The 27,715-nt window shown below is 40.0% G+C and overlaps 1 protein-coding gene across 4 annotated transcripts in view; it reads left to right on the forward strand.

The window, feature by feature from the left end:
- LOC137185506 (semaphorin-4B-like) overlaps window positions 1-27,715 on the forward strand; it is a 54,328-nt gene that overhangs the window by 1,873 nt on the left and 24,740 nt on the right. The window contains exons 1-2 of one of the 4 annotated variants that reach the window (XM_067593741.1): window positions 5,989-6,266; window positions 19,432-19,875. In XM_067593741.1, coding sequence (XP_067449842.1) covers window positions 19,755-19,875 — 121 coding nt within the window. In that variant the 5' untranslated portion in view covers window positions 5,989-6,266; window positions 19,432-19,754. Of the gene's footprint in view, window positions 1-5,988; window positions 6,267-7,311; window positions 7,396-19,431; window positions 19,876-27,715 lie in introns of those variants that run through there. The other 3 variants (XM_067593740.1, XM_067593743.1, XM_067593742.1) reach the window with 3 other exon arrangements.

Consider the following 27,715-nt stretch of genomic DNA (forward strand, 5'->3'; position numbering starts at 1 on the left):
TCCTTAAAAGGTTAATGTGTGGTCATACTGAGATACTTTATTGATTTCTTGCTGTTTGAATTCCATTACAGCTGACAACAGACACTGTGTCTCCACTCTGGCCCAAAGACCTTTAAAAGTAAGACCAGGAGCTAATATTGCAGTCATACACTGCGCTTTTGTGAATTTGTCAGAGTCTAAATGTTTAACAGTTCTTCTGTTATTATTGCCCCCTGATTGTGAGGATTCTCTTGCCTCATTTGTTTTGTCACATATTCTGACTTTGGAAGTTAAGGTTTGCAGAATTCCTGACGTCAAACTTACCAACTACAATAACTATGAATATTTGAACTCACTCAACTTAGAAAAGTGCAGTGCACAAAGATCTGTCCAATCAATATTTCATTGACTCTGCCAACTGTGTGACCAAATTTGATCCTGATAACAGAATCCTTTCTCTTCACCTTGTTGAGGACTTTGGGTTGGTCACTGTTTCATTGCATTGACTCTGTGTGAGTGTTTGGTCCATGTATACAGGCTTCCACATGAGCGCAGTCAGCTGTTGTTTTCTTTCTTTTTTAATCAAAGGTTGTGAATGTTTGATGGCTTTCTCCCATTCGCTCTAAACAGAGACACCACAAGTATTCCCAAGAATAAAAAATGTGACAATGTGGGGCCTACTTATGGAAAAACCACACAGAGGACAGCTGCTCTGATCCTTCCATCCCATAAACAATGAACACTGAGCTGTACTTTGACCTAAGTTGTCCTGCAAATATCACGTATGTAGGTGCACACTACCTTATAACTAAAAGATTTTCAATGTCTGTCTTCCAACATCTGAATATATTCAGTCTAACTTGTAACTGCATTAAAAAAACAATGAATACACCAAAAGTAGAGGGCTGTGTCTGCAAGTGGACAAAACTAGCTTAGAGCACCAGGATACCTGCTATTATACAGTGGTTTGACAGAGACTAAACACTGAACAGAAGGGTGAAAGTAAAGCAAAATATGGAGGATGATCCTTGCTCAATCATCGCTTCTAAAACCCCAAAACCCTCTGGTAAACCAGCAAGGTTTAATATGCAGGATCACTCATTTCTTGTGTAGCTGTCCAAGCAGCTGATGGAAAGTTCACTCTGTTTTTCAATGAACTGTTTTTCTTAACATTCCACAAACCTCTACAGAGCTTCAAGGAATGGGGAGCAACTCCAACTTTTGATTTTCTGGTCTTTAATTTCAGGAAGAGATCACAAAAAACGTATTGGATAAGCCTGCCATTAGACCTATGAAATATAAAGGCAATTTCTTAAATTTAATGGTATTCCCCTTTAACGCTGTACCATATTTAATGTCAAGATTAATAAAGCTTTTGGCGCTGAAAAATTCATAAAAAAGAAAAAATCAGAAACTCATTAATTCACTCTCAGCGCCTGGAGGCTTTCTTCCTTCCATAGCCCTCCCCCTTCCCACTGTGCAGCTGTGCAGGACCTTCACCTATGCCCTCCTACTGCGGCATCTACAGCTTCAAAACCACGAAGGAAGAGCCAGACAAAGAAAATCTATGTATTGAGCAAACACACACACACACACACACACAAACACATAGCGACATCTTCATTTCAACTGCACTGACCGTCACTGATGTCATTTCCCTTAAGCTCTCAGGGGAAAACCAAACCACATTAAAGTGCATTAACCTCATAACATCCTATAGAATTCATATTTATGCCACATGTGTGCGCAGAAGCTGTCAGTGAGCAGATATAGATTCTGTTTTTATTATGGAAAATAAATAAAGAGGCATCCAAACAATTCAGCTGTTTCCAGTATGTGCTCATGGCGTCAAAGGTTCAAGTCCGTTTCACAATCTGTCTTTGTCTGGCTTTTTATTTTTCATTCTTTGTGTGCATTTTTCTTGTAACTTTACTGCTTACTGATGCAGAAATGCCACAAAGCTAATCCAAAAGATAGCCTGCCTGTATCCTTCTGTCACTTTCCCTTCCACATCTTCACATCAAGTTTTTTCTTTTGTGAAGTTTTACAAAGACCAATAACCCAAAAGAAAAATCAAAGAAATAAAAAAAAATATTGAGAAAACATGAAATCCGCAGAAAAGACCCCTTTAACGTTCGTACCAAGACTATCTGTTGGTAGTTACAGTCATCCAGTCTTCAGCTCTTGCAATCTGGTTTCTGCGATAAGTTGTGTTGATCAGTTAGCGGGTAAACCTCTAAGCTTTAATCATGTCGGGGGACAAATAAAAGAGCTTCAAAAAGTCACTCTGAGATGATTGAACATGTCAGGAATGAAAGGAAGAGCCAATTAAAGTAGATGACATGATTTGCATCTCCTGTTTAATTATTTTCCCTGTCACTATAAACGCAGGCCTACTTCTGACATGTGAGAGAGAGACAGAGAGAGAGAGAGAGAGAGGTGTCTGTGAGGCAGCGGGGAGGATGGCAGTGGTAAAAAACGGGAAGCCACCTCTCTTGTCTTTGATATGGACATGAGCTCCCATCTGCAGTGACAGTGATACTGTGTGGTCACACTGGCTGCTCCCAACAGCCTACAGGGACGTGTGTGCACTCCCTGGTTTCTTAAAGGGTCAGTTCATCCAAATTACAAAAAAGAAAACACATTTTCTTACTTGTCTTTAGTGGTATTTAGCTATGCAGATGCTGCCTCCACCCTAATGAAATTTTGTTTGCGTTGCTCACAGCCTTAACGGCAAATTCCATTTCCATGAACAATATCTCCGCTGGATAATCAACAGATGACAACAGTGATGTCAGATGTTTTCATGAGGACTATGTCTTGGGTAGAAAATAGTTTCAGTCTGTGGATTATCCAGAGTAACCATGTTATTGTTTTTGTTGTGAATGTTATCTTTTGTTGCTGTGAGTACAACAAACCAAATATCATTGACTTGCAACTACTATCTGCATAGCTAGACTTTGTAATTTGGATGAACCAAGCCTTCAAACTGTAGATTATATGACACAGGTCGAGTTATGGTGAGTTGCCATTAAACTAGAGGAGTAGCTATGTGCATGTAAGCTAAAAATAGTGCCCTGCTTTATCTGGCAAACTAAATATATCTTGATGTAGAAGTTTAGTTTTTTGACAACATCAGACAGCAAAAATCTAATAAATGATGGTTTCACATGTGCATAAAAGTAACTGACAAACACATCATCTGCTACAAGAAACATTAGTTTGCATCGGTTATCCAAATGTGCAGAAAACATGGCGAGTAGTCACAGCTAACGGCACTTGCAGTCTGATTTAAAGGTATCAAAACAGCAAGTCATTCCCATCCTTGATATATGACCAACTTGTCAAAACAACCTGACCCAGGATCATTTGTAGAGGAAGCAAATGGGAAACTTTCCGAGTGGAGTGCTGCATCAGTCCAACAGTCATGAATCATCAGTGTGAAGGGAGAGAGACGGCCTCCTGTGTAGAGAGAGGGATGAGTGAGACGTGGGGACATTTCTGCGGCTGTCGGAGCGGGACAAGGTGAGGACACGGGATGAGTCATAGTGCTGTTAGCTGTGCAGGAGGCGCCTGTGCTGGGCTGCTCTGCCTTCATCACAGCCTGCAGGGGGGAGAGCTTACTGGTCGAGAGGAGCACACCTCACAGGGTCATGAGTTCGACCTTGTTGCATGTCAGCAACTCTTGTCTTCGTCCTGTCTAGCAGAAACTATTCAAATATGATTAAACATATATATATATGTGAAGCATTTTTGCATAATAGCCTGCATGCTTTTAGGGATAAAAGCATAGTAATGAAGATTTTTGAAACATTTTTGTCTCTTTTAACTTTGGCAAGTTCAGATTTTTTGTTGCCTATATGCAGGTAACACTGATTGCAGAATAATAAGGTGACAAACATCTAAATTTAAAGTGAATTTTGAGCCTGTTTATCAATGAAAAGACTTTGTTGATCCCACTGACGTAAGCTTTTAGCTGCCACTACTTAGAGCTTTTGTTGAGAGGGTAGATCCACAAAATATTTAGGCATCACCAAATCTGGTGTTGGGTATTACCCAAAGAGTCTGTCATATACTTAACCCCAATAAAAGCCCGACGGGTGGCAGTGACCTTAATATGAATGGCTGCTGAATGCTCCCCGGTGCGTTCGCGTGTCACGACCAGGGGGGGATATTATTTGAGTGCGGCGGCAGATTAAGGGTTGATGTGGTCCAACAACTGTGCTTTTGTGAAACGCAACCTTCAGGAACTTAATCTGCCTTGACTTGATGAATAGTTTTATTTTTTTTTTCTTGCTGCTTTATCTCTCACGTCGGAAATAATTTCTTCAAAGTGTGAAATAGTCCAAACACACCCTGTCGTGCTCATTACCAGGAGGCCACTTAATTCTTATCAAAGTGCTTCACCCAAAGCTGCAGAGCTACTCAGCATCTTGTTATTGCATCTTCAGTCGAAGAGTGCCAGCATCTACGGACTGCCTGGCACTTTAATGTTTCTTCTTTTTTACAGTGTGAGGTAGAGACATTGCACTTATATTTTTTATAAGGTTAATGAGTTCATGTATCACTGTGCTCCACAGACTATGATTGCAGAGTGAATAGAAAAGTGGTACAGAGGAATTCATACTGCTGAGTGGGCCATCCACCCTCTGTTGCTGCAAACCTGACTTTTGCATAGGTTGAATGATTTTAATCTTCCCAGGAGTAATCCTTGATTCAATTTGTTGGATTACTTTGGGTTTGGCAGATAAAGGAGAGAAATTTTGATTAGGTGTCTGTCTATCAGAGAGAGAAACATGCGTGCAGTTGAGGCAAAAGAAAAACAGAAAGTCAGAGACTCTGTCACGACTTTAAACCCCACCTGTCACAATTTTTTTTTCCAGTGGGTGGGAACGTTGGCCTTTGCTTTATTTGTGGCGCACTCTCACAAAACCAGTCAGAGTGTGACAACATTTCCAGAAAAAAAAGCGGCAGGATTGTGTCAGACCGGGCCATCAGGATGCAGCCTCGAGCGCTCAGCGCCTGCCTCGGTTACTGCCGTCACATTTCTTAGTGTTAACTGTCAAAATATCTGACAAATTCTCACATTGTCGCATGCCACTAAAAACAAGGAGCCGGAGACTAATTATTAATGTTATCTTCTCCCCTCTGGGTGTGAAGAGTGGGTTTGTGTTATGCGTGAGAGCTTGATTTGTGTCCCTTCTTGTCAAGGAAAGATGATAATTTTGGTGAGTGGTGAAACTCTCTGACATGGATCAGACTGGATGTCCTGAGCAGAGCAGAAGTGGGAGGACCATGCTGTCTGTTGTTTTGACACAACCTCTTAAAAAGTAAAACTAAATGTCTGGAGTCCAGAGTTCTTTGACTCTTTTCCAGGGGCAAAAAGAGATTACATGAACGGTTGAGTTTGGTTGTGTTCGAGTCTTTGCCTTTGTACATAATCCGCTGTAATTCTCTTTGTGGTGGACGCTCTCAGTTGTCATTTGTTGTTTGACGGCTGCAGGGTATCGCCCTCACAAGAGAGAAACAGGCTCACTGATACCCGAGACAACAGAGCAAGAAAACTTTTCCCTTAGCAAAGAAATCTGTCACTGTCAGAATGTGAGAGACGAGACTGCGAGATTTGAGTCTCTTCTTTTAGAGACTACAAAACGCATTTCATTTGCAAAGAGATGAAATTTGAACAGCTACTTGTATACAGTGTTGACAAATTGTGCACAGATTAGGTGTATACATTTTTATTTGTCAATAAAAGTAATTTTCTGCATTTCTGATCATCTTTTTCATTGATTATGAACACTTTTAAGCATTTTCCTCTGACAGAGAGGACAGAACTGATCATACCAACTGTAACCTGAATGATAATTGTCAGTTTTGGACTAACAATAGATGATTTTTTTATGGAGGTGTGTGTTGCAGGCTCTTTAAAGTCAGTCTGTAGCTGCAGGCAGGCAGGCAGCGTGTGCAGTGGGAGGAGCTAAAGTTTTTGAGGTTTTGAAAGCAACCAGCCTCAGTCTGTAGTAGAGGAGGCTCGTCTTCAAACGCACGAAGGATGGACCTCATTTCACGGACACGCCAATAGACTCTATAAGCGCATTTAGTGGATTTAAATGTTACTTCGGTTCGTTTTCCACATCTTTTCTTTTTGTTTCAAGAACTGTGAAGACTTCAGCTGTGACCGAGTGTTTCTTTTTTTTTTTTTTTTCTTTTTGCGCTGCAGTTTTTATTCACCAGCTCATGGATGGTAAGGTCTTTTTGTGCCTCCTCGGTGTCCTTTGGTTTTAAAGGTAAAACACATTGACAGCAAAGAGAAACAAGTAAAGCGTCATCTAATCTAAATGCACTAATTTTTTTTCTTAACAAAAGGAAGAGTGTTTTAACCGTATAGATGTTATTTTTTACGCCTTCAGCTGAAGCAATGGATGAATTTGGGAGTGTATATATGCTTGTTAGTAAACAAAACCCACAAATTATCATTTAAAAATACGAAACAATGATGGATTGGCCCCTCTGCTTTCTGTCTGTTTACTCCCATGTGCGTAAACAGCTGCTATTTGCATCCAACCCATAGACGCAACAACTAATTGTGCTGTACTAGTGCTCTAGTTAATTTGGCTTTATATTCACCAGACTTAAAGAAACATTGGCAAATCCGTAGCTGCTAAACATTGATGAATCATGCAGGTCTGTTTGCATCATGTAGTGAAGTGATTCTGTCCAACTTTACACTTGCTTAATGACACCTCGCATGTTTCCTGTTATTCCTCCTTAACAGCCGCCTCCTCTTATCCCTGCTGGCATGTTGTACTATGTGTTGACATACCTCCCATATCACTCTGCATTTTTAAGAAACAAACACAGATTGACCTCGGATTAGACATCTTTTTTTCTGTTTTGGTTGCTCATAAAATGTGTACTTTATCCTGAACTGATGCATGAAATCTAGTGTGAGAGGCGAAGCCCAGTTCAGTGTTTTGATGGTGCTGATATGCTTTGTTGGAATCAGACTGTAAATGACCGGTGGAGCCGTCTCTCCCCTTTGGGCCTCTGCTGTTCTTCTCCTCCCCTTGCCAGTGTGTGATACTGTATCAGTAACACTAAAACCACTGATGGTCTCTGGCTGTTCTCCTGTAAACAAAGCTGCTGCAACCTTTTTTCACTTCAAGCACTTGCAAAAGCATCTTGCCTCCCTCTCTTTCTCTCTTTCTCTCTCTCTCTCTAGCTCACACATATGCACAGGCGGACCCCCACCCACACAATCACACACATATTCAAACACTCAAAACAAACACACAGACTCCACCCAACACTCCACCCACTGTAACAACTTCAGAGGAATGGTCAGCATGTGGAGAGGTTGTGGTAAAGAGCTGGAAGGGAAGTAGAGACACTCTGCTGCTTTTTAACCCTCAAAAGGTTAGTGATATCCCGGAGTGTCCAGAGAGACTGGATGTGCTCAGGACAAACTGATGGGAACTTGTGTGTTCAGAGTCCCTGTGCAGCCTGAGATGTGGGAAAACCGTCATTTCAATGGGCTGAAGCCAGATTGCACCCGGGACAGGACATTGCAGGCGTGAAGCCAGCCACGCTGCCTTTTCATCAGCTGAGTCGAGTTTGTGCAGATGAATTCGAAACAGTTTATCGCTGAGCAGTACCAGTTGAGAAATGAATAGATTTTATGTGTAAAAATCCCATGAAATTTTTGTTTTCTCTGAGGTTTTCCTGCAGCTTGAACATTTGGCAGAGAATTTGCCTCAGTTTCAGGAATCTGAATGAATTCTTGCAGCGCTAACGCAGCCTAAACTGTGAAAAGTCACACTCCGCCTTTACACATGGGCGATAAGGTTTAATGGTTCGCATTTGCATTCACTGAAGACGTGGCTGCAGCCCCGTCTGCTGTCTTGCTGTCTCTGCTGTGTCTACGCATAGCTTTGTCTGCCAGTTGCAAGGCTATTCATATTCAGCATGACCCGCAGGTCTTGTAGAGAGGCTGGCCGGACCCTGCAGGGGTTGAGATGTTGGGCTAAAAAGGAGAGCTGGTGAGCCAGCCTTTGACTTCTCTACCTTCTATTGTTGCTTGTTCTTTTTGCACCCTGACTTCACTTTTTTACAAATGAATCTGCTTCTGATAGTGAAAACATGTCTTCTAAATGCATTTGAGCCATTTCTGTTTAATCCCTGGTTATTACTGTTCATACAGGAGCTGAGTCTCTAGCTGCTCAAGCACAGATTTACAACAGACCCATAGACCCATATACTGTATATTTGCTTAACAGTGACTGCTAAATGCTGCTTATCAAATTAACAGAGTGTATCTATAGAGAGACGTTCATGTGGTTGGAGAGGTATTTACACAGGAGATTCAACATGTCAGACAGTTTGTCTGTTTATATTAAGTCTATATTTGATCACTTAATGAAAAGTTCTCATTGTATTATTGTTTGAAGTATATCTGAGATTCATTCAAGTCATATAATATTTCTATAGTAATCCCATAGTTGCTGTAGAAAAGTGTGTGTGTCCATCCTTTTATAATAAAGCTGAGCTGTGGAAGATTGCACTTAGCTCTGGTTAACAGCAGGGCTTTAAAACCATGTTGACCCCATTCAGATTTATTATAAAGTTCAGGTTTATATCACTTCACTTTGGTCTTAGGTGTTTGTCAGAAGTGTCCTCTGCATCAGCTTGGATGAGGCCTTAACTGAGGCAGCTGTCTTAAGATGGAAATCTATTATGTAACATGTTCCTCTCCTGAGAGGAATTAACGTCCTCTCCATTTTCCTTCTCTTGTTTTGAAAGAAATGTAGAGAAAAAAAGTGAAACTGTTACTTTGTAATGGAAAACACACTTTCTGTCTGCTTTGAATGTGTTTCCTTGTGAATCTGTTGATAACCGCATCTTATATTTCGGTTAGGGTGATATGAATATGTATTGTTTTGCCCTGAGATCAGAGTGAGACTCAGTGTTATTTCCATTGTAAAATACAAACATATTATTTTGCTTTAAAAACTAAGAACTTGTCGGCCTGTTCTTTGGCAGAAGGTGAAACTTATCAGACAGATAGCCAGAGATGCAATTTACTGGAGTGAAACTGCAGTTTCTATTTACTTAAAGCTTGCATTCGGATACATTAACAAACTACATCAGTAAATTCTGCACTGCTTCCATCCATGTGCCCAGTTTCCCCTTTGATGTACCACTTGTTGGGTATCAGAATCAATACAGAATCAGTTAAAAGAGGATAACAGATGCTGCGTCTGCTGTCAATACTATTTTAATTCAGTTCATGTGATATGATATTAAGCTACATGCATGTATTTGTTTATGCACTATTACCACTTTATATTAACTATAACAAACTATAAGAGAATTTTTCTTCTATTGCAGTTTTATTGGAAATCAATTCATCATAATGGCATCAGTTATTTTAATAATTTCAAATTATTTCTCAGATTATTTTTCCCTGATTAGCTGTTATAGATGAATAAATTTCATTATGGTACTGATTCCTATCTGTCGCATGTATGAGCTATTATCAGCGGGACTGTTGCCAGGGGGGACCACACTGTTGACTTATTACTTCCTTTATTGGCGGCGACTGCTCGCAAAGACAAAGACAGAGCCCCTACCTGACAGTAAACAAAGCAGAAGTGCTTCAGCTGTTCCTTTTGAAGTCGACATGTTTGCCGAGAGTAAACAGCCAACTGCCTTGAAGCAGCGAACCTGACAAACGACTCCGACAGACTGTGTCATGTTTCCACTTGGGATGAGTAATGTGAACAGTTTTGCTGGTCAAGGCTTGTGGTTTCCGATCATCGACGTTCGTACCTGAACACGTTGAAGATATTGCACATGTCGGTCTGACAAGGTGAAGCAGCGGCCAGAAAGCGAATATCGTCATCTGATACGCTTTTAAATCCTATTGCCCTGCTTGTCAAATCTTGTAAAGAAATGAGTCCTCACATCGGTTTAACTACAGGGATTAATCGTGCCCCCCCAGCTTGATGTTTAAGTCATGAGATGAATAGCCCACTACGGATAGCCAAGTCTTTGGATTTGATGGTGTAATTAGCAGATGAACTGTGATGCTAACACAGCGTGGTCCAGACCTCACAAAGGCCTCTATTGTGTGATTACATGACTGTAAATCTTCAACTCTCCTTTGTCACGCTACAGAGTTTGCTCACAGACTTGACTGACATCATCATCATCATCAACCCAGCAGATGAATGGGATGTTGTCCTGTGTTGCAGCCATTTGCAGTTTCGATAGCAACAGTGTTCCATATATCTGTAAGCAGACCAAAGTGGCAGGAAAATAAATGAAACGCCAGTTTGTTTGTTTTTTTTCTGTCATTGCTGACGTCTTTGGACAATCATTTAATTGCACTCTGTCATACTGTAGAGCCCTAAGCAAATGGAAATTTAAATTCCTCTCTCTTCTTTTTTTCTTTTTTTTTGCGATGTTCCCACCAGAAGCAAAATGTTAGGCTCTAATCATGAGGATTTCCTGATTGGTCAGCTTCATTAGTCTAAATGGGTCATTGGGTAGTGTAGTGTAGAGAGGTTTTCATCCCAGAAGCACATAATAAACAAAAGGAGATTAGTGTAATCTATTTTCCAGTGAGTTTGCAGTCTCATAGCAATCATTTTTAAATGCATTAAAATTACTTCCTCGCAAGTGGTGTTTGCATCTCCAAAGGTTCCAGTAGTTTCTGTAACAGGACTGTGATCAAGTGGGAAATTATGCCTCCTATCACACTGCGTTCTGACTGACACACACAGCTCATTATTGACGCTTTGCAAGTTTTTCAAGAACCGATCTCCCACTGTTCCCCGTCAGGCTTGAATAATTTGAGGTAAGGGCAACTCTGTATCAGAGAGAATAAGGTGACCCCAACTCTCCTTTAAGCACTTATCTCCTCCGCCAGTTCTGCTTCACTCACTCGTTTGAAATGATAATTGCTCTTTCCTGCATGGCAAAGCTGAGCAGTATGTACACTAATGTAAAAGGCAGTTTGAATATTCCTCAGAGCCTGTTCGAGCTCAGGATCACGCTTAAAGTGGTGTCACATCGCGCTCTTTGCTCATTTCAGCGCTGTGTGTTTAGTATGTTGGGATAGATGTTACAGACAGACAAGTTGCATTGCTCACCTAAAGAGACCACAGAAGGATGTAAAATCGGAGTTCTTCACTGCATCTTTAATGAATACCTTTGACTGTGAGACATGGACATGACAGGATCGTGGTAACAGTGCACATCTTGCAGTTAAACAATTAGCACAGATCTGTCTGGTAGCTTAGGGTCATGCAAAGCCAATTAGGACATATTCAATGCCTAGTCAGGCACCTGATTAACATGTGAAAAGGGATCTTGGTGCAAAGTGGTTGAGTCAGTCTCAATGTGTGTATATCCACTCTAAGAACCTGATTTAAGAAATACTGATCATTGTCACGTCACACATAAAGCATCTTATTCACATAATGTATATCTAACCATAACCTGATTAACACATCATTCTGTCAAACCAGTAATAGTAACAGTCTTATTTATCCTATGTAGTTTAGAGAGCACGAGTCTTTATTAACTCAATAAAACAAACAAATCATGTTAAATTTATAGTATTACTGGAAAGTTATGTTCCTGCAAACCATTTAAACGCCTTAATATTGATCTTCATTTTGTCTACAGTGTCATGGTTAGTATTTAAGTGTATCTTACGCTCTAGAGTAAAAGGTGAACTGTGTTGCAGTGTAACTGTGTTCTGATGCAGATCTGGATACAAAAGCAGATTAACAAATTCTACATTTTCTGTTGGTAAAATAGCAGATTGTGCAGCCTTGACATCACTAAGTGCCTTCTAGTTTGTGTCTGTTGTGCTAAAAGGTGAACTTGATTCACATTGTCTGACTGAATTGTCAGGGCGTGTTATTTTTTCCTGTTATTTAGCTGTGTGACTTAGTCATCATTATGAAGCAATTGAAAGCATCAGGGACATACCGCAGCAGGATGCATTTCAGCCAGTGATCAATAGAAAGATGATTATATGAATAATTGATAAGACATGGAGGAAAAGTCAGTACCCTCATGTTTCCACTGTGGGATATCACATGTGTGCTTTTGGTTTCAATTCTCAGAGACATTCATATTACTGTCTAACAAAATCAGGATTGCCATTCTGTATGTATAGTAACATTTTTACCCATTTTGTCTTACCTTTTGGGCCATTATACTGCAAGGGGGTGATAGTTAATAAAGCTTTTTTTTTTTTAAAAATTTCTCATCCATCTTCATCTTCTTTGTAACACACTCATTGTCGTGCATAGTGTCTAATATATTTACAGTGTTGCACCAACATCATCAGCCAATTGCTATCATTAAGAAAAACACATTTGCATAGAGGAAATGAAGAGGGATATATTAAATCAGTGGCTCCTGATTAGCAGTCAGACCAGTTTTTGTGGCATTTTGTACAAATTTGTCTCTTTTGTCTCTTAGAGGAAGTTTGCCTGCAGCCATCATCAGGATCCCGAATCCTCACTGTGCAGCTGTTCCATATTATAGACCTAAAAGTTGGAGCGTGCATAAAGGTTTTTATTTTATCCTGGGTTAAAATATCCTCTGTCATGTACTGACACAGGAGCTTGGTTTGGTTCAGAGCCAAGAGAAAATAATGTTACCTGCAGGGTAGAAATGATATTGGAGATACACTATGAACGTTTTTCTCTCTGTGGTTGTATTATCTGTATGTGTGTGTGTGTGAGTTCAAATTGTAACTTTGGGGGGAAAAGTGAAAGTAGAAAGCAGCTCTCTTTTGTTCTGACTGTCTTTCACTTAGATAGTTGACGTCCTATTGATTTTCTTTAGTTCTCTTGACATATTTTTTTTTTAAGTCTATTTAAAATATTTACATTTAATTAGCATTTAATTTCCTACTCAATAGGAATTTCCTCTAAGAAGCAAAATCAAAACAATATCTGGATGGAAAAATGTTTTTCCAGGACCTGCATTGTGTTCAGCTTGTTATGACTTATGATGAGGCTGTCCATATTAAAACCCACTCAAAGGCTTCTTTGAGAGGATATCCTGGAGATTTGTTTCTGATAGACGCATTACCCATAAGCTGCTGTACATTCCTAAGAAAGCAATGAGGCACTTTAGCACCACTGTAGATGTACTCAAGATTTTAGCCATATCTTAATGTTGACTTCCTGTTTTCAAAATTCCACAGACCTATTACCTTCTTGTTCAGTGCCAGTCAAAGTTAGGTTGGATGTTTTATAGTTTGTGACGACGACATTAGACTGATGCAGTGGCATGGTTTTAAAGCAACCTGGCTTCATGACCCCTCATCTGACCTGGGTTGAATGCAGGTCAGACGTTGCTTGGCTTTGCTCAGGTGAAAGTCTGTGGATAGACTCTGTTTACGGTGACAACTGAGGATTAACAGTTCAATATAAATGGGTCAAAACTAGTTAAACACGTTCAGTAGACCAACCCCTATGAAAGGTGTGTAAAGTCTATGTTGTAGTATGTTCAGTATTAGTATTAGTATATAGTCATATACCTCTCATCTTCGTCTAATATCTTTACCACCAAGCTCCCTCTTCCAGACATGCTGAATCATGCATCGACGCTGTGTAAACTCACCGAGTCACTGTGATGATGAATTTACTATGAGCTCTGCCAGCTTAGGAAACAATTGCTGCTGTGAGGAGGGGTTAGAGTTTATTTTTAACCCAGTCGTGATTTATTTAGGAGTCTGCTTTCTTGGTGCTGGGAGCAGTCTGCTCAGCTGAAACCCCTCTGTGTACTTCCCCTGTCCCATTCCCATGTGGGTTAGAGAAGACAAAATGTTGTATCCCATGTTCATGTTCACAAAGTGCTGTACATAATGCTGCACCTCCACAGATATTAACAAAGAAAGCAGTACTTTATCTTCCACCCCGACTGTGGAATCCATTTAAAAGGTTTATTATTGAAAAAGGTCACTTTTCAAATAGAGAGTTGCTGTTCTTGCTCTACATCTTCAAAAAATCAGGAAGAATTGTCTGATTTATCAGATGTACTAGGTTGTCTTTAACATTGGTAATCAAAAAGCTCCTAGCTAGCTTATTTAATTTTTCTATCAAGCAAGAAAATTGCTTATATAGTTTTCCACGGTTGGCCTATTTGACTTATTACATTGCATCCTTTGCAGTGCGACTTGCAACCACACACATTACATTTTATATTTTCTGTGCTAACAAACCAGAATTACAGTCAAGTAAATAGTGTAATAGTGTATTTGCAGAAGCACCAACACAATAAATTCTTGCACGCCTATGTACATGGTAGCCATGGCAACGCCCTAACATCGAACCGTGATTAAACCTTTACCATCAGCTTCCTCCTTTCTCCTGCTGAGGTGTGAAAATTAAGATGGTAGACGGTTTGTGAACATGTGTCACACATGACAGATTGGTATATACAATTACTTTGGTGAACTGTCTTGACAAACTTTCACATAAATTGTGGTAACCATAGATTTCATGCTGCATAGCCTTTATGAGTTCATTTCTGAGCTCATTTGCATTTCATTATTTCTCCTCCCCCTTGCTTTTGATAGATTATGTACCAGTGAAGCCATACAGTACATGGTTTTGCAGGAAATTCAATACAAGAACTCTTCATTTCGAACAAGTGAAAAGACAGGGAGATCAGCAAGTTAATGCTATTGAAATCATCTTATGTTATTGAAATTATACTTATCTTATCTAATGTTTTTTTGCTTATCAGTAAATTAACAAACGTCTAATAGTCATCGAATGGCTAACCATTGTTTTTTTTGTTTTTTCATCCCATCCACTGGGTTGAATTTGAACCAATCATGCGCCGCCCTCTCAGCTAAGCAGGCTGCTATAAGTGTGAGTTATAATGACAGACACAGCAAGGAGCCTCTGCCTTGTCAGTCACCCACTGAGGTCTTTTCTGTCCAACATAATGGCACCATAAATCTTGCTGAATAGTAATCTGAACCCAAGGGGCCATATTGTTTTGAAGGGTCAGACATGGAAAAAAAAATAAACATCGGCGGTATTGAAAGACGAGGACTGTCATTTGACCCTATGAAAACAATTACACTTTTTTAAATCTCTTTTTTTATTCTTGTTGTTGGGAGCAGTTACTGATATATTATCTCAAAGTCACCCTCAAACCTGGCAAAAACTGGAAGATTAACTCCTCTGAATTTGATTGCAGCCATGCAATTAAGTGCAAATGCTTTTATAGTTCTCTTTCACTTTGGACTTAGATGTACTCGTGATACTGTTAATGGATTGGACAGCGGCCTAATCTAGCCTCATGTTGTTCTCTGTGATAGCGCTCTCATCACAGGGTCCTGCCCGGCAGCTGATTATCTCCATAAGTGCCTCCGTCCATGCCAAAAGACTAAATGGGAGACAAGTCACTTTGCAGAGATGAGTTATTGGGGAGCTGGTCGTGGAGCACAAAGCCCAGTCATGTATACAATGCTAGCCAAATGGTTAGCATTCACACTGCTCGCTATCCAGTGAACTCGCCATGACCTGGCCAAGTATATCTTCCAATGTGTCTGTCACATCCTTTCTCCCTCTCAACAGATGCAGGTATTAATAGGGAGCCTCAAGGGAGGTTCGAAAGGTTAATGAATCTGTAGCCTTAAGCAATATGGCACCAGATTCACCCTTCATAGATACAAGGAGCAGCAGACCCTCCTCTAGATGAGCAGATGGGTTCTGTGGCACTGAGCACAGTGGGTCATCCGTACTGTAACAGCTCCAGTTGAATAGAGCTCTAATCCTATAAGTCCTATAATTGTTGCTGCTAATAAGATCACTTTCTTTGGTCTATCAGTTGCTGTCAAATATGATTTAATGCTTATTAATATTTAATACTTTTTCTTCAGATCCACGCTTCATTGTTCTTCAGGATAGAATTGGGCTCTACATGATTAATTACACTAAAGTACATGCAGTACATGGACTTTTTGTAGTCAACCAAAAGAAATGTAAAAATGAAAACAAGACACATGCCGTAGAACATCAGTTTTCTTGCCCTTCATGCCCTTGCTAAGACTGAACAGATCTACATCTGGCGTGTGGAGCATCCATCTTGTCTTCCTCAGGTGCTGGCATCAGTTACATGAACATTACTTGCATCACATCCATGAGTCATCCTGTATTTTGGATTCCCCAGACACCTCATGTTTTCCAGTCTGTTGCAGGGGCCTCTTCATAACTTCATAACTCATTTATGACTAAGCATACAAACTTTTTTTTTCCAAAGTTGAAAAAGTGTTCAAATACATCAGTAACTAAAGAATGTTTGTAAGACATAAGAGCCCCGTCAGTTCTGTTGGTATGATTTGGTTTAGCTAATTCCAGTTTCTATCCTATTATTTAGCTCTTGAACACTCTCTGTTAAGAGGGAATTAGTGGTGTGTAACTTATCTGGAAAATGTGACCGGACATAGTCATTTTTGTTGGACGCTAACTGCTTCTTTGGATATTGAAAGGTCAATGCAGAGTGTTGAGATATTTCTTTACACTCTGCAGAATAACACTAAAAGTTTCCTAATTCACCAGAGTACCAGGAAACCCTCCAAACAGCACCCCTCTCTTTTCATTAAAATTTAAAAGACCTCTGGAGTTGTGTAAGGATATGCCCTGGGAACATGGAGACCTGTGGTGTGCGACACACGCGGGGCTGCCATGCTCGTTGTTGCAGTCTCAGCAGGCATGAAAGGGACCAGCAGAGGAGAAGGAGGGAAATGTTACAGAATCATGGGTGGATGTTTCAGCCTCCAGTGACTCGGCTAGCTTCAGTGAAGCAGCAGGCTGGTAGTGAAGTCGAGAGAGACACAGACATATTGGGTCACTGTTCAAGACCCAGGGGATGGACAGAGACAAGGGTGTGACCGTGAGAAACAGATGCAGAGATGAAGGAAAGAAGCAGAGTCCAATGTTTTATTCAGTAAACTATTGCGAGCTGTGTTGCCATAGCAAAGGTGAGACAGACGACCTTAAAAAAAAAAATCCTCCACCTACCTACGACAATGGCTGTTACCCTGTCATTATGCAAGGCGGACAGCTTGTCATCCAGCTACAGTCTGTCTGCTACCAACCAGTCAATCAACAAGCTAATTATTCTGCCTGGTGCCAGTCTGTGAGTCTGTTACCCAACTACCAGCTCTTCAGGTCTACCTGGCAGTTTGAGAGACAATGCACCAGCAGCAGGGAGATGAGGTTGTAAATCTTTTTTTTTTATCCTTCATTTTGTTGTGGTTTGTCCAGGTTGATCAGAAGCTTAAAATGGTATTGGCCCAATTGCACCAGACGACCAGGGGCCACTCTCTGACCCTCGGTCGTCTCGCGCTGTTGTTTGTTTTATTAGCTACCGTAAATATTTGAATGAGCTCTTGAGGGAGCTGTAGCAGTGATGCAAGCTCTCATCCAGAGACTGCATGTGCTCTCCAATGTTTACTCTCTAAACGTCATCATGTATGTGGGAGCTCGGAGGAGACTTTCAGCATTGTTGGGCAGTAAAGAGTAGTGAGCTATGGTATATAACACAACAGGCTTGTGTTCATTGACTGAGAGTCTGAACTCTTTGTTGTATTCTGGTAAAATCATGAGAATCAAGTAACAGTTTGCATTTGTCTTCTTCTTTAGCCTTGCCAAATATTGCACCTGCAGCCATTTTGTGTGCATAATGTTTGTTTTTTTAAAATTTTATTTCATTTTTTATCCACGCTAGCAGAGTAGCTCTATGAATGGCCATTAGCACTTCGGTCCACATTGAAAATGTCATGCTAACTTTGGTGATCTGCTGACTTTTTCATCAAGCAACATCATTTGGCCAAAATTTGTCCAATTCGGTTTATGACTAATTAACTGCAGAACTAATGACATCCACATCAACCACGGCTATACTTTGTTTTTCTTGCCATCAGACCAGCTAAACATTAGCATGTTAGCATTGTTGTTGTGAGCATGGTAGCATGCTGATGTCAGCATTTAGCATAAAGCACTGTTGTGCCTAAGTACCTCCTACACATTTAAAGCAGTTAACATTGGATCAAATGACACCATGTAATGTGAAAGGGCTCGCTCTTAGGAACAAACCCACAGATAACTTTATAGCATCTTTCAGCTTATTTCCGTTTTCTGGCCCACAACTATATTTTTCTTGGTAAAAGTTTTAAGAACCTAACGTAACGGGCACCAAACAACAGACAAAATTAATTAGTTGGTGAACATAAGCTGAATAGTCTGATGTTTCCCTCAGGATTTGGTGGAGACCAAAAATTGAATATCAAACATACGTTGAATACATTTGTAAGGTAGCCAGAAACGCAACTCCAAATGAATGCTAATGTTGCTTCATATATACCGAATGTGTAAATTATCAACTGTTTGCTGACAAGTTTATTTTAAAGGTTAAAATGTCAATGTTATGGTCACAACTTGGTTCCGCTGGCTCCAATCGAACAAAAAAATCTGTTTCTGCAGGTTTAAGAACTACTTTACTGCAATTTTCCAGTTCATTTTAATTATGGTATTTTGGAAAAAGCTGCTTATATCCCGTGTTGAGCCAAGAGGAATGAAACAGACAGGAGTTGTACCTATTTTAAGTTGAAGTTTTCCAAGAAAGCTGACCCTCAACTTGATAAAAAATCTCAGCATATATCTACATAACAGGCACTTCATCTGCACACTCACACTGAAGCCAATAAAAGTCAGAGAGCAGATGTGTTCATTGCGCTTCTTTGAGACAAATTACAGAGTTGTCTTGGGAGTCACTGTTCTTTCATTTATTTCCCCACACAGCCGCAGAATTAGAGCCAAGCTCCCATATTATCTTCTCAGGGATCTCTCACCGATTCTTGATGACAGCATAATTAAATACAGGGGTTAAAAAAAATTCAACAGGCGTTTTACCTCACAGAGGTTTGCTAGTGCAAACAGCAACTTGGACATTCACTTAAACATAAAGTTTGTGAAACCCTTCAAGCTGCCACACAATATGTGTTTTCATGTCAGCTGGTTGGTGGTTTGAATGATCTGTTAAGTTGAGTTTTTCTTTGGCAGTGTGGTGAAAGAGCAAACAGTAGAAACATAAACATTTGTTTTTATCACTATGGCTTTGGCTCAAGCCATCAGTGCCACAAATAAATGTTATTGTCTCAAGATAGATAGGCCTCTTGAAATCTGGACGTAGTGTTTGCAGTAAAGTCTTCACCATCCTACAGAATGTACTTCAGCCAAATGTATCAGTCCCTTTGCTTTTGTAGCCATTGGTTATAACATCAGAAGTTGGATATGGATCTGTTGTTCTAGCTTCTGTTTCATCTTTTTTATTTTATTTTTTATTTTTTTTTACATGTTCTTGGATCAGACATAAAGAACCCATTTCTTTCTTTTCTCTCCACAGATCCAAAAAAACGACTCACTAAAAGACCACTGGTTGGAGCTCAGTGCTGATCCATCTTCGAGCGCTATGAGTAAATGAAAACAAGCTGCCTTTAATCCAGAAAGGATTCCTCTTCTCTGTGCTAAGAGTCTACTAACCGTATGTAAGGACCACTGGGAGTACAAGAATCAAGTCAAGGACACGTTCACTCCCCCTCAGCCTGCAGGAAGATGGGAGTGAGAAAATAAAGCTCTGCAGAGTCAAGAGGAGCTTAATTAATTCCAAGGAATCTTAAAACAAACAGTGTTAATTTGTGTATGTGTGTGTGAGAGGATCTGACAACCATGTGGACATTCGCTGCAATTGTCCATGGTCTTCTGGCTGCTGCTCTGCTATTAGCCAGCTGCCTCCAATCAGTGATGGCCACTGAGGATGATGTCACGCCGCGCATCAGTTTTCCATACAGTAAGTTGAAGTAATTACCTGACAGACTTTTGTTTGGTAAATTATTGTAAGCATTGCAAGAAACATGCCATTCCATTATTATTTCGTTTTTTCCAAAAATGATTCACTATTCATTAAATCCCGAATAGCGATTGTCCAATCGTAATTTAGCAACTGTAATGGCTGGCCTGTCAAACTTTGGGTTTGTCCACATGTGTAAAGCAGTAAGCTTGTGGCTGTGGTTAAAGCGATACTGTGGATATAAAGAGTTTGGATGGTGGTTTCTTTTTTTTTTTTTTAAACCCAAAAAGCACAAGAGCTAAGGAAAAGATTAAATGGCGTGTTGATCAACTCTGTCCATCACTAAACCAGAGTTACCTCCAAGGCCTGTGGCATTTCATTCTACATTATTATGTGGGGTTACAGGTTATGTTAAAAAAAAAGAACAGCCTGTGTTCAGTGTCAGAAAAATGTAGTAATTTACATATTACTCATCAAAGTTAGTAAAGTAAGACATATTAGTAAAGCAATTACATAACTTAACTTATTACTCAACCACAAAAGTAATTAGGTACATTACTTGTTACAAACCTCAGTTCTGTCAAAGATGCCTTCAAACAACTTCCTTACCCACATGTTACATCTTCTATATTCAACGTGTGTAGAAAAAGACAACAAGATGTTATGGTTTAACAAGCAGCCAGCCTACAGTTTGGAGGTATTTACCAGTGTCCACTTGGCCGGTAGATCATAGTTTTACTGGCCCCTCGTATATTTTCACTGGCTGGCAGCCAAAAAATGAAAATAACTTTTTTTCCACAGTTCTGGAGATTTATTCATTGTGTATATAATATGTAGAACAGTGAATTCCCCTTTAGATTTGATTGTTTTCCTTTAGTTATGGATATGTAATGTTGATATATTACACAAATATGCAAAATATAAAGTTACACACATGTTGGATCAGTGAAAGTAATAAACTCTTGTGTCAAGAACTGAGACAATGCTGGGAGATCTGCAGAAATGTACTTGTGAAGATAGAGCAGTGACGACATTAACATGCACAAAATATTCCGGTTTTCACCCTTATTCCAAAAAAAAAAAATATTCCTACTAAGCTGTTTACATGGCTAATGAAAATGAATATTCTACTAATAATCCTGTTTACATGCAGCCATGCATACTCAATTTATCATGACAAAAAAGTGGAGTGGCTGGTACTGCTTGTGCCATTTTGCTTCTTTGTGTCAAAACAGGGAAAGTTTTCCACTTGTGGAGGACTTGTTTGACCATTTGAACACAGCCTCCCTCTTTCATTTGTTCAACCACCTTTTTAAAAAGGTTGAAGTTGTGATATTTACACTTATCCAAAAACTTGTTGATATCCAGGTGTGTTTCTCCTTCTGACCAGAAATGTGGGCTTTTCTTTTTGGCATGCATCTCCATCCCAGCCTTGCAAACTGTTGGCTGGTTGGTTTGTTTACAACACACAGAGCTGACCGTAAACATGCAATAAAAACCCCAATTGAGACGCATATTCTGAATGAGCTGTGTACATGTCCAAAGAATGCTCCTAAAAACAGAATAATTTCGACATATCCCACGTGCCTTAATCGGAAAATCCTACATTTGGAAAAAGGCCTTATTCAGAATATTGTCATATTTGGAATAATAGTGTAATAGTGGGCATGTAAACAGTCAGTGAGAGAAAGAACATAGTGGCATTTGTTTGAGTGTGTGTGTTCACTCCAAGCTCCTTCTGTCTGCTTCCGTGAGCCACCTGTCCACTACAGACATAGAGTTAAACTGTAATGAATGAATGAAAAGGAGAAATGAGGAGGAGGAGGAAAATGAAAGAGAAACTAAGAGCGTCTGTCTCAACAGTAAATCATCTGATGATGGTTTGATGGTTGTTTTATTTCTGCTTTAGAACGTAACCACCGTGAAACAATCAGAAAATAAAGTTTTATTTCTCTCATTCACGGGCTTTGTTCTCGCCACGGCCGCACTCGCTCTACTTGCTTGACCACCACCACTCTCTAGCTCGCTCGCTCGCGCTCTCTCTCTGTTTCTCTCGGCTTTTTTAAAATGAGTCGGGAAGCTGACAGCAAAGCCTAACTTTACTTTTACAGTTATCAAACGAAGAGAAATGTCCTCCCCTCGTCCTAAACTGTATACCCATGACTCTGATTGGCATTTGATTGGCCAATCAGCTTGCCCTGCATAAACTTTTACTGGCCCTGGGCCATTGGTTTTGTCAGACCCTGTATTTTCTGTCCATCAGCTAGCTTAACGTTAGCTTCGGTGACCACTGGTAAGATGGCAATGTCGACCCCAAATTGTCAGAGTAACAGAGCGTTATTGGGATTACGAACTGTAATGTAATTACTGAATTTCAAATTGTAATCCCTTACACCACTTGTTACTGAAAAAAGTAATCACATTACTGTAACAAGTTATAAGGTAATAATGTGTGTGTTTACTGTTTTAATGTTAGCGACAGCTCAGTTGGATTAGGGTAAGTTTACGCTCTAGCAACCGAGATAGTGTTACGTTTATCAAACGCGTTGGTTATTTCTCATACTAAAAGCCTTTTCTCTTGTAACCATGAAGTAAGATGTAAACAGTAGAATAAATCCTATTTGCTTGTCTAAGTTTGTAAAATAAGCAGCTAAACAGTGTTGTGTTACACAAGAATTACACAAACATCTTACATTTTTACTTATCATACAACTATACATTTTGCAAATTCCAAACTAAATAACATAATTAAGGGCGATGTTGAGCAAACTCAACAAACACAGCTGTATTAAGTGTGAAGCTGCCTACAGTGTATCCACAGAGACAAGTTGCCTGCAGGTCCACATGCACACATGCCAACTTGCTAGCACTTGCACTTCTAACCTCTCATAAATACATGCAATTATAATTATGTTCCCTGAGGATGTTTTTTAAAGATTAGATGCCACTTCGCACACTTTGTGTGTTGATGGGGCAGAAATAAAAGTCAGAACATGTTACTCCTCACAGTTGATGAGCAAATAAAGTTTTTGGGAATAGTAACTTTTGCAGAACATAGTCTTGACTGGACCCTCTAAAGAAGTTCCTTTTTGCTACTAGTTGACCTCTTGGTAATATTCAGCTGAGTGTAACCGTTTATCTCACATATATAAACTTAATGTCTCTCCTGGTGAATCCACTGATTGAATGGAAGACCTTCCTGCACCTGACTTAATCATTGCATGTAATTACTCCTCACACACTGCAGCTCTCCTCTTATTATGATAACTGTGGACTAAGCTTTCATAATTTAAGGACATGGCTCTGTTTTTTTCTTGTTGTTTTTTTTACTAATTGTTCAGCTGACAGCTTTTTGGAAATTGATTGATGCATTATGGGAGCTTGTGACAAATAAGGTATCTGTTTGGATGCAGCTCACAGGGGAAATTGACTGCTTATCAGGGATGTCTCAATAAACACTTATTTTTTAATATCTTGCATTGTAGCTGTTAAAAAATTCTACATAGCTAACAAATTGCTTCTTAAAATGATCTCTCTGGTTCCTACAATTTGTTTGTCCCCTGTCCTTATGTCTGTTTTGCAAAACCACTCATACAGGTAAGCATACCGATCCAGCCACAACCAAAGTGTAGGCTTCTGGGGATGAAAGAGTGTGTTGGCTCCTGTTTACATTACCTGTCTGAATTTGAAGTTCCTCGCTCTGAAAACAACAACCTGATGCTTGTTTTCCTCACTTCTCAGCCGACACGGTGAGGCGTCACGCTGTAATTCACGTGCACCATCTCAAATTAGCATCGCTCATACCCAAGGACAACCTTTCACATACTTGAGCCCTTTAACTTGTTTCTCAAAGCACTAAATGGATTAAATTGGCCCAAGGCTGGTTCCCAGGAACCGGTTTTTTTTTTGCAAACCACTGATTTCTTTTTTTTCTTTCTTTCTTCTTTTTGCTTTACTGCACATAACATTCATACTATAAATTTCATTTATTTTGACATCAGTGGTTAGCAATTGAGATGTTCTCAAGTGGTGATGATACGGTGTAGAAAATCTTATTTAAATGTCACTGACACTGATTGTAAACTATTCATTAACACTGCAGCTTTGAGTAAACAGGATCTGCTGCATCACTGACATGCTAAATGTTTCGTATATAAAGTAGACTATATTCAACCCGCGCCATTGATGCAAAACATGTAAAGCAGGTCACCCTTTTAAAAACTTCATTGTGGTTTGAGTAGTCTGTAAGAAAAGGGGGTCCCGGGCTGTTTTCTAGAGAGAGGACCCTTGCCTCAACATGGCCCTTTTCCTGGACAGGCACCCCTTTTTCTTTTTGTCCTTCTTCCCTCTCCCCTCACTCCTTTCTTCTCTCCTAATGAGCAGGCTAATCTCTCATGTGTAGTGAGTGGAGGTTTTTTGTGGTTGCTGCAGTGGGAGAGCTTGTCTGTTTTTCATTACGGCTCTTGTGCAGAGAGGCAGCACAAAGGATCACGGGACTTGAAGCTGTAAGCATTGGTTATGTGGCATGTATCCCTGTTAGTTATCAGGAACTTCTCAGGCAGGATGTTACCGTCTTTCTCATTTTTCTTGTTCTTTCACTTGGAACAAGAAGTAGTAATTCAGGTTTTGCACTTAATAAGAACAGTTTACATTAATGAGCAGGTTAGACCGGCAAGCTCACTTGATCTTTGTTGTTTTGGGTTTTTTTTTTTTAGATTTTACTGTAGTTCATGAACTGTATACTGAATTGTATTTCACTCTGTTATTGCTGTGTGTTCCTGGCCAAGTCTGGTGAGATAACAAGATATAAAAAGACATCTTCAGACAAAGCCAGGCTAGCTGTTTGCCCTGTTTCCAGCCTTTATGCTAACGTAAGCTAACAGGCTGCTGGCTGGCTGTAGCCTTAACGGAAAAACATGAGAGAGGTATCAATTTTCTCATCTAACTCTCAGCAAGTAACCCAATAAGCGTACCCACCAAAGCGTTGAACTATTCTCCTAACTATCAATTACATTAATGCCAGTGTAGTTAAGTTTTATATTTAATCCCATTTAGTTGTAATCAGTATTGTTTATTTTAATCTGGTGTTTATGTGTAAATGTTCTTGAACTTTTAGTGGTTAGAGGCAGGTTATGCCTATTTTTCTTCCACCATGAAAGGGAGATTTAAAGCCGTATGTGTTGGTAATTGTATAAAATCAGTCAGTCCTGTGTTATATTGCAGGTAGCTTTGATTTGAATCTTATATTTAATTAATTTCTGCTCTTATATAATGATTGACATAATGACAGGTGACCTTGAAGAGAGAAGATGCCAGATTTCAAACCCACAACAACACATGTAAGCATTCAGAGACTCAGATATGAAAAAGTATCTATCAATGTATGTCTAACAAGTCAACTTTGGAAATCAAGAAGGAACATTTATTATCTTAACTTCTCATAGGCTGCTAGTATCAGAGAGAGCAAATCAAAAAGCCCCTTTAAGCCAAGCATGCTGCGTACGCTCGGTGTACTCTGTGTCCTTTCCCGTTTACGTTTGGTTTATGTTCGGCGAATATTGTGCGCTTTCTCTCATGCATGCTAATCCAATGACCTTGGCAGTGTGTGGATCGCAGTGCAGAAACGGAGGAGGGGCAGCGAGAGGGGGGTCAGACCAAATACTCATGAGGTTTTAGACATGCTCCGATGCCCACCTAAAACCCAGCAAGGACACGCCCACTGAGCCTGAAAGAAAAGCAGCCTGTGGCTTCCAGCAGAGGTGGCACTCACAAGTGCCTGCATATAACCATAACAGCCACAACAATGGGGCATAATTACAGCACATCAACTCCGTCTGTTTCAGATGCTTTAATGGCTTCATCACTTGCACGCTCCAGGGAATGTACAGAAAAGTTCAGTCCTTACAGATTTCGATCAGGATCATTTGATTTGAAGAAAATGGCAAGCAGAGAGAAATAACAGTGTAGCTGTTAATTAAGATGGACAGAGAGGAATGTGAGGTTAGAGTGTTTTTAAGTGTTTTTTGGATTGCTGTGATGCAGTTTAGATGTGGGAAAAACAAAAATGTTTGTTTCATTGCTATTAGCATTTTGCAGCATTGATTTTTCATAGTTTTAAAGTTGCGGTGACAGAAAAACACACAACATAACGTTATACTACGACACACAAACAAATGCTTTTTGTCACACGTCAGCAACCATAAGGTGTTCCTTTAACACCTTATTTTCATGCTTTGTTCTCTCATGCACTAAAAACCAGGAAGCAAGTTGCAATATTTTGCTGCGTAACAAACTGCATTTCAAACTCTGAAAAGGTTTATTTTCTTTGTAATCGAGAAGCAGTAACGCTAGAATAAGTAGCATTAAAAGCTGATTAATGTAATGTTTTGATAAGCTGATTTAATACACTACAAAAACTAGCATGTGCTCACACATTTCTTTTAGGGAACACTTCAGGTTTCACATTTGAGTTCAGGCAGAAGTGAAATAGTTAAAAGCAGCCATCTCATGTATCTTTCATTAAGAGTCAGAACTTTCCGGATTCAGTTCCAGCATGTTAATACACTCCACATGCCTCTTATTACTACTTGTGGGTGTGTGAGAAAAGAGAGACTGAGGTGTGTGTGTCCTTGTGAGGCCGGCAGGATTTATATGGTAGATAGATGGAGCTCAGGGATTCAGTTAGTCACAGATTTAGTAAAAATCCTGGGTTTTTTGTTGTTGTTTTTATAAAAAGTGGCTTCATTTGTTTATTTGATGTAATGACAACTGACCATGTAGGTGTAGCGCTCATGGATTCATGAGTAAACTGTCATCCTGATCAGTATGAATGACACCTGTTAACAGAGATAAAGTTGGATCATCTTCTTAAAGCATGAGAGCAGAATTACCTTTATGAGCCCAAATATGGAGGCTAACGCAGCAGGTGTGGGGAACCTGAGCTCACCAGGCTCCAGATGACAATATGACAGCAGGAAATAAATTTGACAATGGAATGGCGAGAGTGAATGCTTACAGCCGCTGGACTGAAGAGGAGTGTGTAAGAAAATCCATTAGCAAGGAGCGTAAACCAATGTGCTTGACCACTTCTCGTCCTCGGTTACGACAGATGACTAGAGCAGGAGACTCAGCGCGACTCCAGCCTGCTCTTCTCATCAAGGGCCTCTCCAGAGACACACACACACACACACACACACACACACACACAGAGGGTAGAGGGTTGTGTCTGTATGCTGAGGTAACACTTAAAACACTTCAACACATGCCCGTCCAAAGTGAGTGCACTTAGTAAACGGCAAAGCAGCTCCACCGGTGCCCTAAAAATTGTCAAGTGTGCGAACTAAAAAAAAAATGGCTGTAGAGATGTATCGATGTGTACTTTAATTGGATTCTAGCTGTAGCATAAACATTCTGCCAACATATGCAAGCCAGCTGGATTTAGATGTTTGCATTGCCAACACATGACATTTTTTTCTCTTTAAGTCCATTTGGCTGAGGCATATATATATTGTCCATAGAGCCAATCTATCTTGGTGTGTGTGTGTGTGTGTGTGTGTGTGTGTGTGTGTGTGTGTGTGTGTGTGTGTGTACAAGAACATCACCACCAAAATGAAGAAAAACATTTTGTTAGCTCAAACTTGAGCACAGCACGATCAGCGAGGGGGCTGAATTTGTTTATATCAAACTCCTATGACGTCTTCTGTCTTTCGTCAGTAGAGAGAGAGAGCGGGTAGGAGTAAGATAGGGAGAAGTTGAAGAGACATGTATGACACGCACAGGCACGTCTGTTTTGAATTGTCAGTGAGGAAATTATACCAACTATCCGTCTCTCTCTGTATGT

The sequence above is a fragment of the Thunnus thynnus genome, chromosome 1 (assembly GCF_963924715.1).
Source record: "Thunnus thynnus chromosome 1, fThuThy2.1, whole genome shotgun sequence".
NCBI lineage: Eukaryota > Metazoa > Chordata > Actinopteri > Scombriformes > Scombridae > Thunnus > Thunnus thynnus.